Source organism: Agelaius phoeniceus, chromosome 22, assembly GCF_051311805.1.
Source record: "Agelaius phoeniceus isolate bAgePho1 chromosome 22, bAgePho1.hap1, whole genome shotgun sequence".
Classification (NCBI taxonomy): Eukaryota; Metazoa; Chordata; class Aves; order Passeriformes; family Icteridae; genus Agelaius; species Agelaius phoeniceus.
This window is the reverse complement of record NC_135286.1, coordinates 7,044,456-7,057,185: the sequence shown is the minus strand read 5'-3', so window position 1 is coordinate 7,057,185 and position 12,730 is coordinate 7,044,456. Positions and strand designations below refer to the sequence as shown.

The 12,730-nt window shown below is 54.8% G+C and overlaps 1 protein-coding gene across 7 annotated transcripts in view; it reads left to right on the top strand.

Moving 5' to 3' along the window:
- Positions 1–12,730, top strand: part of PTPRU (protein tyrosine phosphatase receptor type U) — a 57,413-nt gene that overhangs the window by 13,864 nt on the left and 30,819 nt on the right. For 6 of the 7 annotated variants that reach the window (XM_077189465.1, XM_077189469.1, XM_077189468.1 and 3 more), the window contains exons 2-8: positions 1,640–1,768; positions 7,779–8,050; positions 8,123–8,204; positions 8,868–8,983; positions 9,175–9,349; positions 10,288–10,581; positions 11,141–11,449. In XM_077189465.1, the coding sequence (XP_077045580.1) occupies positions 1,640–1,768; positions 7,779–8,050; positions 8,123–8,204; positions 8,868–8,983; positions 9,175–9,349; positions 10,288–10,581; positions 11,141–11,449 (1,377 nt within the window). The remainder of the gene's footprint in view (positions 1–1,639; positions 1,769–7,778; positions 8,051–8,122; positions 8,205–8,867; positions 8,984–9,174; positions 9,350–10,287; positions 10,582–11,140; positions 11,450–12,730) is intronic. The other variant, XM_077189464.1, reaches the window with a different exon arrangement.

The window sequence follows — 12,730 nt, the reverse complement described above, 5'->3', positions numbered from 1 at the left end:
CTGCCTCCCAGAATATCCCGCTCAGCAGATCTTGGAAAGAAACACTTGGGCCTTTTTTTCTTTTAAATCACTTGGCACTTGTCTCTGACAGTGTTTTATTTTGAAATTTATTTTATTTCCCTTCCTTCCTGGAAAATTTTGACAGATTTGTGCTTTTCCTCCTGTTAGAAAGTGCAGCCAAGTTCCAGACTCTAAAATCCAACACGTCTCGTGGTGAGAGCTGAGGACCAGGGGCTGCGGTGCGGGGGCACATTTGCACGTGGGCTGGGCAGACGCTCCATTTCGGGAAGGGCTTTAGGAAAGCTGTGATGTCTCAGTGCCTCCAGACATATGAATAGGAGAGAATTTGCTTACAGGTTTTTAAAAAGAAGTTTCTTAAGGCTCTGAGAGGAAAAAACAGTTGGTGACGGAGCTGGAATGTGCCCTTGTGCTTTAAAAAATGAGTGCAAAGGGGCGAAAAAAGCCACAAATGCCTTCTTATATATGAAAGAGTTGGGAATTGAAATTTCCTACGCATCTTATGGGCTTTTTTCCCAGTGTTTGGACTCGTGTTTGACTAAATGTTGCATCCGAGCATCCCTGAGCACAGGGAGGCACAACCCGTGCCAGCAGCGAGGCCATTAACTGCCAAATCCCCAGGTGGCGGGGGGAATTACTGATGTAATTTGGGATAAAATAGGAAGAAAACAGCAGAAATAATCCCTTGGCCCAGGTCTGTTTTCCTGCCGGTGCACTGGGGGATGTTTGCTGTTGTTCATTCCGCTTGCTCGGGGCTTCCCGGGGCCCCTGGTGAGCCCGGCCCCATTAATTAGCGCTGTGCCCTGGTCCCTGTAATCGTGGGTTTAATGGGACAATGGGGCAGTGTGAGCTACAGCCCCCGGTGGCCCCACAGCAAAGCCGACCTGAGCTCCATGGTTGGCTGGATGTGGGATGATGGGAGGGCTGGGTGGGGGAGCTGGAAAATGGGGGTGGACTGGAATGTGGGATCACAGGAGGGGGCTGGATGTGGGACGGGGGGGGGCTCTCTCTGTGTCACCTCCCGTGGGAACAAGTGGCCTTTTGGCATTTGCTGCACTTCTCTGTGCTCAGCTGAGCACGCTGTGGACCAAGGAGGTGCTGTGTAAACACCCTCGGACCCCCAAGAGATAAATCTGTAATAAAATATGACTGCCAAAAGGACTCAGCAGTGTTGGGGGCGGGGGGGTGCTCAGGGCTGCATTCAGGATTGGAGGGTCCTGGCTCAGAACTGCCTCACTCACATCATGCCATGGAGAGACCCCCAGGAGCCCAAGCCACAGGTGGAGGGTTGGGGTCAAAGCACAAATTTTGTGTGGCCACCACAGCCAAATGCTATTTCTTGGGGGAAACCCCTTGTGCTACCAACCCCTGAGCAAAGCTGGGAGCTGCATCTGCTCCTGCTGCGAAGGCCTCCCTGACAGCTGCCAGCTTGTGTCATTGGTGAAGCTGCACAGGAGCCGTAGGGCCCTGGTGGCACCCAGGAGCAGACCCCTGCTCACAGTGCCCTTGGGGAATGCCTGGAGTCCCCCAGCATTCCAGGGGCATCACCCCGTCCTGGTGGGCTTTTGGGGAGAGAGCAGCTGCTCTGGGAGCTCAGGGGCTGACGGGTCTGTCCCCACAGCTGGCTGCACCTTCGAGGAGGACAGTGAGCCCAACCAGTGCGAGTACAGCCAGGGTGAGGACGATGACTTCGACTGGGAGCTCCTGCGCAGTTACCTGATGCCTCACCTGGTGCCTGACCTGCCTCACGGTGAGTGCCAGGGTCCCCCGGGCCCTCTGTCCCTACCCTGCCTTTGTGTCCTGTACCCCAGGGCTGGACTATGTGACTCCTCCTGGTTTAATTCCTGCAGTGTTTTAGACTTGGCTTCGGCCTGCTTATGTGGGAAATGGGGAAAAAAACCTGTTTCTGGCTTTTTCAAGTGTGAGGAAGGGCTTGTTAGTTGGAGGCATCTCCAAAGTCTTGGGAATGGTAAGGAAGAAAATTAAAATGGACTTTAAAAAAAATCTCATTGGTTTAGAACTGTTTTGTGTTATTTTCTGGGTCCATGTCCTCTCTGCTGGCCAGGCTGGGGGAGCAGATGCAGCCAGGCAGCTGTGAGGGGCTCCCCTCTCCAGGAGGATGGTGTGAGTGCATTTGGGGGCTTTGCTTGCTCCCTGCTCTGAACTCTCTCCTGCTGTGACCCCCTTGAGTTGTCTCTGAACCCATTTGCTCAGTGAGGTTCACTGGACTTGGGATGCTCCTTGTTTTTGGGACTGCTGGCTCCTGCCTGATCCTGAAGGGCCAGTCCTGTGCTGAGGATGGGCAGAAAAACAGGAGAGCTTGTTTAGAGCTCAACAGTAAAAATCACCTTTTCTGTTTATTAAAATGTTACCTACTTTATAGGAAACTCTACTGTTCCATCAACCTGCCTCCAGCTGTTTATCTTGGGCTTTGTTCATGTCAGGGGTTAATTTGGCTTTTCCCCCTCCACTAACTCTGCTCTGCCATTACCTTTCCCCATCACCTTCTCCTTCCATCCTGTCCCTCCTGGCATGTCCTGGGTGCAGGGTGAGGGCAGGGATCTGCTGGCAGATCCCTGATCCTCCCTGGATGATTTTTCCAAGTAATTGCTTTAAACTGAGTTACCATAATTGGTTTGTGTCCAGGGGGTTTCCTGGGGAAAGCAGAGCTGGGGCTTGAGGTGGCTCATGATGGAATGTCTGAAACTTGTAATTAGTTGAGTTTTCTGCTCAATGTTCAGCTGTAATGTAAAACCTGCAGTGAGCTACCTGAGTTTAAAGCCTGGGGGCTTGCAGGGGGCTGGAGGGTTGGGTGGAATGGGGCTTCTCTCCCTACTTGAGGAAAAAACTGTGGCTCAGCAGGAGGTGGGGTCTTAAAGGAACACAAAGAGTTTAAGGAATAAACTCCAGGATTGATGGGGAAGTGACATCTCAGGTTGGAGGGTGTGAGCATTGCAGTGTCACCCCAGGAAGAGGATACCTGTCCCTGTAGCTCCCCTAAGACCAGGTAATGCTGTTTGCTTATGATCATGGGGCACCAGGGAGGTGCAGGGACCCCGTTTTTGGGTGGTTTTACCCTGTTTTGGGTGGGGAGCTGTGCCTGAGGCTCTTGCAGCCCCATCACCCCCTTGGTCCTTGCAGCAGCTCAGGGGATCAGAAGGATTTCACAGTGCCAGGGCCTCTCCAGGGAGCACTTTCCAAAGGAGTCTCGTGGTCTCAGATTAAAATGAGTTTTTATTGGAGATCAGCCAGTTTCAAGGAGTGTAGGATTTATTGGAGTGGGTGCTGGCTGCTGGCCACCTGCTGCTACCTTACCATCCTACTCTCTTCTTGCTTTCTTGTTTGGTTTAGGGCTTTTCCCCCCCCTTCTCTTGACTTGTCTCTCTTTCACCTAAATATGATGAATGGGTCTCTCCCATGTTGCAATCGTATTTTTTTTTTGTCTCTTTATTGTTCCTTATGATCCCAGTATTACCAGGTGGAACGTGCCTGGGCTCTTCTGGCCCTTGCTGCTTGACCAGAGGCGGCAGCTGTGGTGTTTCACCTCAGAGACACCCCTGGCTGGCTGGATGCTGCAGCTGGCACTTGGAACAAGTCCAGGCAAGCAGGAACTCAGTTTTTACCTCTAATGGAAAGGCTTTAGGTGAGGTGAAGAGGAAAAGGAGACAGATTCTGCCGGAGGGTTAATCCAGTTTCATTCCAGGATCACAGATCTCTGAATCTTGTAGCAGCTCCAACAGAATCCAGGACCGCGTGGTCCCGTGTCTTTTTAAGCCCGGGGAAAGGGGGAGGGGAAGGGGTAGGTGTGCCACCAACCAGGTGGCAGGGGGGGAGTCTCAGGGGACAATGAAACCCAGACTGGCCAATGACCCCAGGGCTGAGAAGCATCTTTTGAACTTCGCCAACCAGACGAGGGCCTTGCTGGAATGTTAAGATTGATGGACAGCACCTAGCAAGGGGACAAGGGGGAGGGGAAGGGAGAGGTTGGCACACCTGAGGGACTGGGAAAGGTGAAACAGGATATTGCTTCACACCACAACAGTTCCTTTTTTGAAGGAGCAGCTGCAGGAAGCTGGGTAAGGCAGGTGTGAGCTTGTAATCCCAGACTGGCTTGAGGTGGAAGGGACCTTAAAACGCATCCAGTTCCAACCCCTGCTATGGGCAGGGACACCTTCCACTGTCCCAGGGTGCTCCAAGCTCCAACCAACCTGGCCTGGGACACTTCCAGGGATCCAGGGGCAGCCACAGCTGCTCTGGGCACCCTGTGCCAGGGCCTGCCCACCCTGCCAGGGAACAATTCCTTCCCAAGATCCCATCTAACCCTGCCCTCTGGCAGTGGGAGCCATTTCCTGTGTCCTGTCCCTCCATCCCTTGTCCCAAGTCCCTTTCCAGCTCTTCTGGAGTCTCTTCTAGAGTCTCTTTTGGTACTGAAAGAGGCTCTAAGGTCCCTCACTCAAAATATTAAACCAACATATTTGTGGGTGTTTTTTTTTCCTCAAATGTGGTTTTTCCTAGATTTTCCTTCCAAATTCACTGACATTAGGAAACCCCCTGTGCATTGGAGCTTCTCAGTGCATGGAGCTGTTGTGCATGGTCCCTGCACAACCTGGTCCCTGTGCTGGGGGAACTGAGTTGTTGTCCCCACCCTGAAGAGCTCTGATGTCTCCCCATCCAAGGAGCTGCTCCTTCAGCTCTCAGCTCCAGCACTGCTTCCCAGTCAGCTCCTGCTGCAATCCATAAAACCCTTGAACAACGAAGCCTGATGGTTTGCTCCCTTGGGAATTGCTGCAGTTTGTCCAAGGACCCTGTGGTGGTGGGAGATCAGCCCTTGGTGCTGGGGCTGCTTTGGGAGATGCTCTGCACAGAAGTGGGGAGTGAGTGGTTCCCTGGTTCCTGTGCTGGCTGTGACACAGAGAAGGATCCAGCACACATCAGCTTCATCTTCCAGCGGGAATTCCTGGAGGCAGATGCTGCAGTGCTCAGACCTGCTCCCCTGGCACCTCTTGTCTGGCAGTGCCGCCCTCTCCCTGTCATCCTGCCTGCCTTCCCTGCCTTCTAATAGCTCTTGGAAGTTTTTTTTTTTTTTATTTATTTTTATCTCTCAGTGATTTTGTAGGAGGAAAAACTCATTGAGACAGGGAAGTGGGGGGAGTGATTTCTTCCCTCCTCTTCTTTCAGGGCTGTTTGGGTTTTTCCTGGAGGGATGCAGTGGCAGGCAGAACCCTTGGGATGGGCAGCGTGATGGGAAGAGCTGCCCCTTCCCGTGAGCAAGCAGGGCTTCAACTGGCCTTGGGCATTGCCAGGGATCCAGGGGCAGCCATGGCTGCTCTGGGCACCTGTGCCAGCCCCTCCCCACCCTCACAGGGAACAATCCCTTCCCAATATCCCGTCCAGCCCTGCCCTCTGGCAGTTTGAAGTACCTCTGCTTCTCTTATATTTATAAAAGAAAACCAACCTACACCCTGGGCTTCAGGCTAATGTCAGATATTTACAGCAGAGGAGGATAAAATTAGCACAAAAGCGAGTGGTTGGAACCTGCTTTTTCCATTGCTGCAACACCAGGAAGAAAATTAAGAGGGGAAAATAGTGTGTGTGGGAAGCCCTGCCTGATGAGGGATGCTCAGGTGCATCACTGCTCCCAGGTGACCTTATGGGCATTCTCTGTCTTTTAAAATAACTCATCAGTGGTTTAATTTTAGTCTTGGCCTCTTTATTTTGGTCCTATGGCTTTTTGTTTGTAAAGGGAGGGCAGAGGAAGGGCCTGTGTTTGTTAACAAGAGCCCATTCATTAATGAGGTGGCTTTTGGGAGATGTCCCCTGGCATGGGGTGGGTCAATGGTCTCTCTCCACTCTGCTGTCGCCTGGACCGAATGGGGTTGATCTCATTAGAGCAGAAGTAATTTTGCTGGGGGAAATGAGAAGAGAAAAAAGAGAAGCATGGACATAGTGCCTTCCCCTTGGTGGGTGAAACGAGCTGTGCTGGACTCCGAGGAAATAAATTGTCATCGTTTTATTTCACCCTGAGTAGCCACCCCAAGGGGCTGGCAGGGCCAGGCAGCCACACAGGTCAATGGTGTGGGGAAAATTTCCCTTTCAGGGATTTCTCTCCCTTGCCCCAGCTCCTGTCCCTGAAGGGTGCACTGGGAGATGCATCTGGTACTGGCACTGTGTCACCCCAGCTGGTGCTGTGACCCCCTGGGTGTTTTGGGGTCCCCCCAGGTGCAGGTCCCAAACTCTGGGGCAGTAGATGGTCCTCCCTTGTGATCCCAAATGCTGCATGGGCATGGATGGGTGCCCCCTTGCAATCCCAAGTGTTGTAGGGGGATGGGTGGGTGCCCCCTACAATTCCCCTTCACCTTCCTTTGGCTTTTCTTGGAGCTGCTCAGTGGGAGTCGAGGGGAGGAAAGCGCCTGAGCTTAAAATTAATTGATAATAAAGCACTGACTGTCAGGAAACAATGGTAGGCTTGAATAAATGGCCCAGCTTTGTTACTTACAGCTTCTGCTAGTATTAAAATGGAGATTAATAATCCCCTTGCCTTTGGTGAGGGGGAGGATTTGGTGTGGCAGCTTCTCATCCATCCTGTATCCTATCCATTCCGTATGGGATGTCCCCATGGCTGTGATAGACATCTCTGGGAGCTGCCACGGGGGGCTGGGACTCCTGCATCCCCCTCCTGCCTCCAGACTGGCTGGCTTGGAGCGTGCACGACAGGGAATGATGCTGCCTTAGGGATCCCCTTTGGGATTGTCATCCTGCCTGCCCTTTAAGTACGGCTTCAAGGCTGTGCTGGTTTTGCTGCTGGTGTTGTTGGGTGGTGGGAGGTGGGATCCCAGCTGCTGCTGCTGCTGCTGGTGGGGCAGCTCTGGGAATGACATCCCAGGCACCCCCGAGAGCTGGGATGCTGCTGCTGCTCTCCTTAAGCCAACGAGGATTTCCCTCTGCGAGTGCCTGCTGAGCACAGTTGAAATGTGGTGACAACTGTGTGGTAAATGATCCGAGGAGCTGGGAATGGAGGTGAACAGCTGGGGCCTGGCTGGGGGGTGGGACTGATGCAGCCAAAGCTGTGAGAGTTAAAGGAGGGCAACATCGGAGCCTTTCCTGACCCAGGGGCCCTGGGGAGGCAGCAGCTCTGATCCTCCCCTCCTCATCCAGCAGTCATGCAGTGTCCTGCTGCTGCCCAGAAGGTGTCTGCTCCTGACTCCATCCCAAGTCCCTCCTGTCCTGCACATCCTCACTGACTGTCATGGACCAGTGCCCTGGGGCACATGGCCATCTTTGTGGTCCCATATCCTCCACCTTCTCTAACCCCTGCTGGAAAAGCTCAGGAGAGGTGGAACAGAGAGATTAGAATCATAGAATCTCCTTAGCTGGGAGGGACCCACAGGGATCATTCAGTCCAACCCTGGCCCAGACCTCCCAATAACCCCATCTTGGGCATTCCTACACCAAACACTCCTGGAGCTCTGGCAGCCTCGGGGCCGTGCCCATTCCCTGGGCAGCCTAGGCAGTGCCCAGCACCCTCTGGGGGAAGAACCTTGCCCTGAGCTCCAGCCTGAGCTGCCCTGGCCCAGCTCCAGCCGTGCCCTGGCTGCTGTCCCTGTCCCAGAGCAGGGATAGGAGCTGCAGATCCCTGAGCTCTGCCCTGCTCCAACTGCACACACCAAGAGCCCTCAGCCACCCCCTGTATGGCCCCTCCAGACCCTTCACCATCCTTACAGTTAACTCCACTCTCTCCCCCTTCTCCCCCATTGCTGCAGGCTCCTACCTGATGGTGAACTCCTCTCAGCACACCCCGGGCCAAAAAGCTCACCTGCTCTTCCAGGCACTGAGTGAGAATGACACCCACTGCCTTCAGTTCAGCTACTTCATGTTCAGCCGGGATGGGCACAGCCCCGGCACCCTCAGCGCCTACGTCTGGGTCACCGGGGGCCTGCTGGGCAGCGCCGTCTGGAGCGCCTCCGGCTCGCACGGCCGCCAGTGGCACCAGGCAGAGCTGGCAGTCAGCCTGTTCTGGCCCAGCGAGTACCAGGTGAGGCCCAGCAGCCCCCCTGGCCCCAGCCCGGCCCCCCTGGCCACGGCTGACCCCTGTTTGGTGCCGCAGGTGCTCTTTGAGGCGGTGGTTTCCAGCGAGCGCAGGGGCTACCTGGGCCTGGATGACATTTTGCTCCTGAATTATCCATGCTGTGAGTGCCGTGGGATGAGACCTGAGGGGGGGCTGCTGCACTGGGCTGGGAAGCAGGGCTTGGAGCTGGTGTCCTTTGGGATGGTCCTGGGGAGAGTGGAGGGCCTAATGCCAGGGGGCAGCCTGTGGCACCTGGATGTCCTGATGTTACCTGGGCTGGAGGACCTCTATCTCCTGGGCGCCTCTAAGGCTCCTTTTTGCATCTCCATCCCTATCCCCACCAGCTGCAACATTGCTTTTAGTTTTTATAAAACTTTGGAAAAGCACAGATTGAACACAAGGCCTGAGTGTCCCCATCAGGAGGGGCCACCCAGGCTGGTGGGGGTCCAAAATCCCAGACTGTCCCAACACATTGGCTCTTGGAGTCACATCCTATTTCTTCCAGGCTGGGCAGGAGACCTGCCCCCTCTATCATCCCATACCTTGCATCTGGCACCAGCACTGCGGGGTGCTGGAGAGAAAGGCTCATCCCTCCCTGGGCTGGTTCTATGGGGACAGGAACACATACCTCACTTGGGGCCAGGCTCTGAGGGTGGGCATCAGGCCTGTCCAGAGCTTGGCTCAGCTGTCACATCCTGGCTGGGGAGGGATTTTTGTGGCAGTGCTGCTGTGGGTCTCCTTGGACCTCAGGTCCTTCCTCACCTCTTGCTTTATCCCTCGGCAGCAAAAGCGCCTCATTTTTCCCGCCTGGGTGATGTGGAGGTGAACGCGGGACAAAACGCCACCTTCCAGTGCGTGGCCGCTGGCAAGGCTGCCGAGGCCGAGCGCTTCCTCATGCAGGTGAGGAATGGTGGTGGTGAAACGGCCACAGCCAGCCCCACACACGGCTTTCCTGTGGGACAAAACCCCGCCGGACATGGCGGGAGAAGAGCCATCCCCCTGCTTTTAAGCAGACATCATGTGGGGACATGCCTGATGGCTCCGGAGGTGCCACCGTGCCCCCTGTGACGCCGTGTGTGTCCTGTGGGCAGAAGCAGAGCGGCGAGGTGGTCCCTGCTGCCTCCGTGAAGCACATCAGCCACCGGCGCTTCCTGGCCACGTTCCAGCTGGAGGCAGTGTCCAAGGCAGAGCAGGACCTGTACCGCTGCGTCACCCAGTCCGCCCGCGGCGCCGGCGTCTCCAACTTCGCCGAGCTCATTGTCAAAGGTGGGTGAGCTGCCCTTGACACCCAGGGCCATGGTGAGCCTCTCCTGCTCCGCTGTGTGCAGAGGAAGGTGGGATGCCTGGAACACTGGGATTGCAGTTTCTCACTGTGGAAGAGTTGCTAAACATGGACTGTGCAGCATAAAACCAGAAACTCCTTTCCTGGTGGCCTTAGATAATTTATTTTTGATTGCAGTAGGTGGGAATTAATTAATTATGGTGAAACTGTGCAGCACCATGCTGGGCTGTGTGACTTGTGAAGACAATTAAGGTTTGATCAGATGAAACCATATTGCAGCTCTTGAAGCCTTCTGAAAGTGATGGAGGGCACAGGCACAGACTGAAGTTTGAAGACTGGATGGTGTCGTCCTGTTCTTGGGTGACTCCCATGTCCCCTGGGTGGGGAATCCGAATTTGTTCTGTGCTCTGCGGCGTGAATCCCCGAATGGTTTGGGTTGGAAGGGACCTTCAAGCTCATCCAGTGCCACCCCCTGCCATGGGCAGGGACACCTTCCACTCAACCAGGTTGCTCAGAGTCTGGCCTTGGACACTTCCAGGGATGGGGCAGCCACAGCTTCTCTGGGCAGCCAATGCCAGGGCTTCCTCTCCCTCACAGCGAAGAATCTTTCCCTAATATCTAATCTAAACCTACTCTCTGTCAGTGTGAGGCCATTTTCCCTTGTCCTGTCGCTACATGCTCTTGTAAAAAGTCCCTCTCCATCTCTTTTGTAGCCCCTTTCAGATACTGGAAGGCCACAGTTAGGTCACCCCAAAAGTTCCCTTCTCCAGCCTGAGTGTGGTGGGTTGGTGTGGGAAGAGACACTGGAAATGTACTGACTGCAGCCTGTAAACAGTAAAATAAAACCGTGGTACTTGTGGTTGTGCCAGCACTGGCCTGGCTCTGGGGATGCTCCACCTGCCCCTTCTGTGCTCTCTTGCAGAGCCCCCCACCCCCATTGCCCCCCCCCAGCTGCTCCGGGCTGGCTCCACCTACCTCATCATCCAGCTCAACACCAACTCCATCATCGGGGACGGCCCCATCGTGCGCAAGGAGATCGAGTACCGCATGACCTCGGGGCCCTGGTCCGAGGTCCACGCTGTCAACATGCAGACCTACAAGCTCTGGCACCTGGACCCCGACACGGAGTACGAGATCAGCGTCCTGCTTACCCGGCCCGGTGAGGGGGGCACCGGCAAACCGGGGCCGCCCCTCATCAGCCGCACCAAGTGCGCAGGTGGGCCCCATGGCGTCCCTGGGACGGCTCTCCTGACACCCCCAGCCCTCCTCCTTCCTGTGCTGAGGAGAGGAGCTAACCCAAGGCACCTGTGTGTGTCTGTGTGTGTGCTGTTGACAGAGGTGCCCCCTCATTAACTTCTCCCATTCAGTCCAATTAGAGCTTATTAAACTCCCTCCCACTGATGGCACTTGGTCCCTCTTGTCTCAAGAGCCTTACTTGGGTGTGATGGCACCACAAGGGCCCTTGTGGTGGAGGCAACTTTCTCTGGGCAGCGGGGGCTGCTTGTGGGGCTGGTACCCTGCTTCACCTCCACAGGGAGGATGAGCCTGGGGCAGCTGCATGGTTAGTGGCTGAGAGAGGTCCCCAGTTGTGTCCCCAGTCCTCTCTGCAGGGCAGCAGCATTCTATGCTGGGGTGGTCCCAGTTTTGCAGTCAGGGTTGCTCTCTACACTCATCTCTTTTGTCCCTATGGACAAAAGGGTTTTCCCTGATAAGACACATAAATCCATGAGATGTTTGCCTCCTTGCTCACCTCTCCCTCTCTCTCTTCCCCACAGAGCCCATGCGAGCCCCCAAAGGCCTGGCTTTCTCTGAAATCCAGTCCAGACAGCTGACGTTGCAGTGGGAGCCGCTGGGCTACAACCTGACCCGCTGCCACACCTACACCATGTCCCTGTGCTACCGCTACTTCATGGGCAGTGGCCACAACCAGACCTTCCAGGAGTGTGTGAAGATGGAGCGGAATGCCAACCACTACACCATCAAAAATCTGCTGCCCTACAAGAACATCCATGTCAAGCTCATCCTCTCCAACCCTGAGGGGCGCAAGGAGGGCAAGGAGGTGATATTCCAGACAGATGAGGATGGTGAGTCTGCTCCGGGAGATGCATCATCCCCAAAATTGGAACTCTGTAGCTAGTGAGCTGCTGGGGTTTTTCCTGTGGCATGGTGTGCATCCCTGGCTCCTGGCCTATGGGCATGATGAGAATATCTCCTGAGCCAAGGAGGAGGTGAAAAGGATCTTGCAGCCCCAGAGGTGTGCAACAGGAGGTGAGAGAAAGGGGCACTGATGGTGTTTGGGGAAGGGAGATGCCAGGGGCCTGGGAGGCTCAGGGATTGGATGTGAGTGTCACTGTGGACACACTGCCCTCATGCTTGGAGTGGAATTTTATCCCTGTCTGGTCGAATGGAGGGTGTGGGAGTTGGCTCATACCCAGCTTCTCTCAGCACAAGTTGTCCTCACTCAGCCGTTATTGGGAACCAAAGCCTGGCAGCCATAATAACAGCAATTAAAACAATTAATGCTTTGTACTCAGGTAACATCTTTTATCTGCTTGGTTTCTGATGGATTGGGCACTGCTGCATTTCTGGGAAAGTGCTGTTCACCAGGGCAGGTGCAGCTTTTCTTGGCTTCCCTGGTGCTCTTCCCTGGTGAAGTTTGCTCTCAGGTGGGTTTGGGTTTGTGCAGAGCGCTCTGCAGTGATAAGGCCTCAGTTTCTGGCAGCAGCTTTGCTCCTGTTTGCCCTCTGTTCTGGCTGTGCCCTGTTCTGGGTTCCCTGTCACCTGAGTGGGCAGACATCCTTGATGGATGCTCCAGCATTGCTCCAGGACTTCTTGGTTTTGGAATCGCTTGTTCTGATGAGCCCTTCCCTGAGGATCTGCTCAAGCTGAGGCTGCTGGAGAGGTCTCCCAGGTCCGGCTTCACCTGCCCCTCACGCTGTCTGCAGCTTGCCATCAGCAGTGCCTGAGTCACTCTGGGCTCTGAAGATCCAAGGGATATGGCAGGAGCTACAGGACAGAGCTGGCTCTGTGTGTCCAGTGCCACCCATCAGTGATAGGCCACATCCAGAGCTGGCCTCTCCTACTGCTGAGTGTGGCTGGAGCATCCCTGGCTCTCACAGAAGAGACATCTGTTAAGCAAGAACTGAATAAATCTCCAAAGCACTTTTTAGCATAAAAAAGTCATCGATTAAAGGGAAAGAACTGGTGATTGCAAATGATTGAGCTGCCTCCAGAGCCCTGGAGGACCCCTGAGGAGAAGCCTGCCATGGAATTCCCCTGCACAGGACTTGCCGTTACCTGTGCAGAACTCACTCCTGTCTCCCAGGCTGGAAATGAAAACCTGAAGAGCTCGAGAGGAGCTGAAA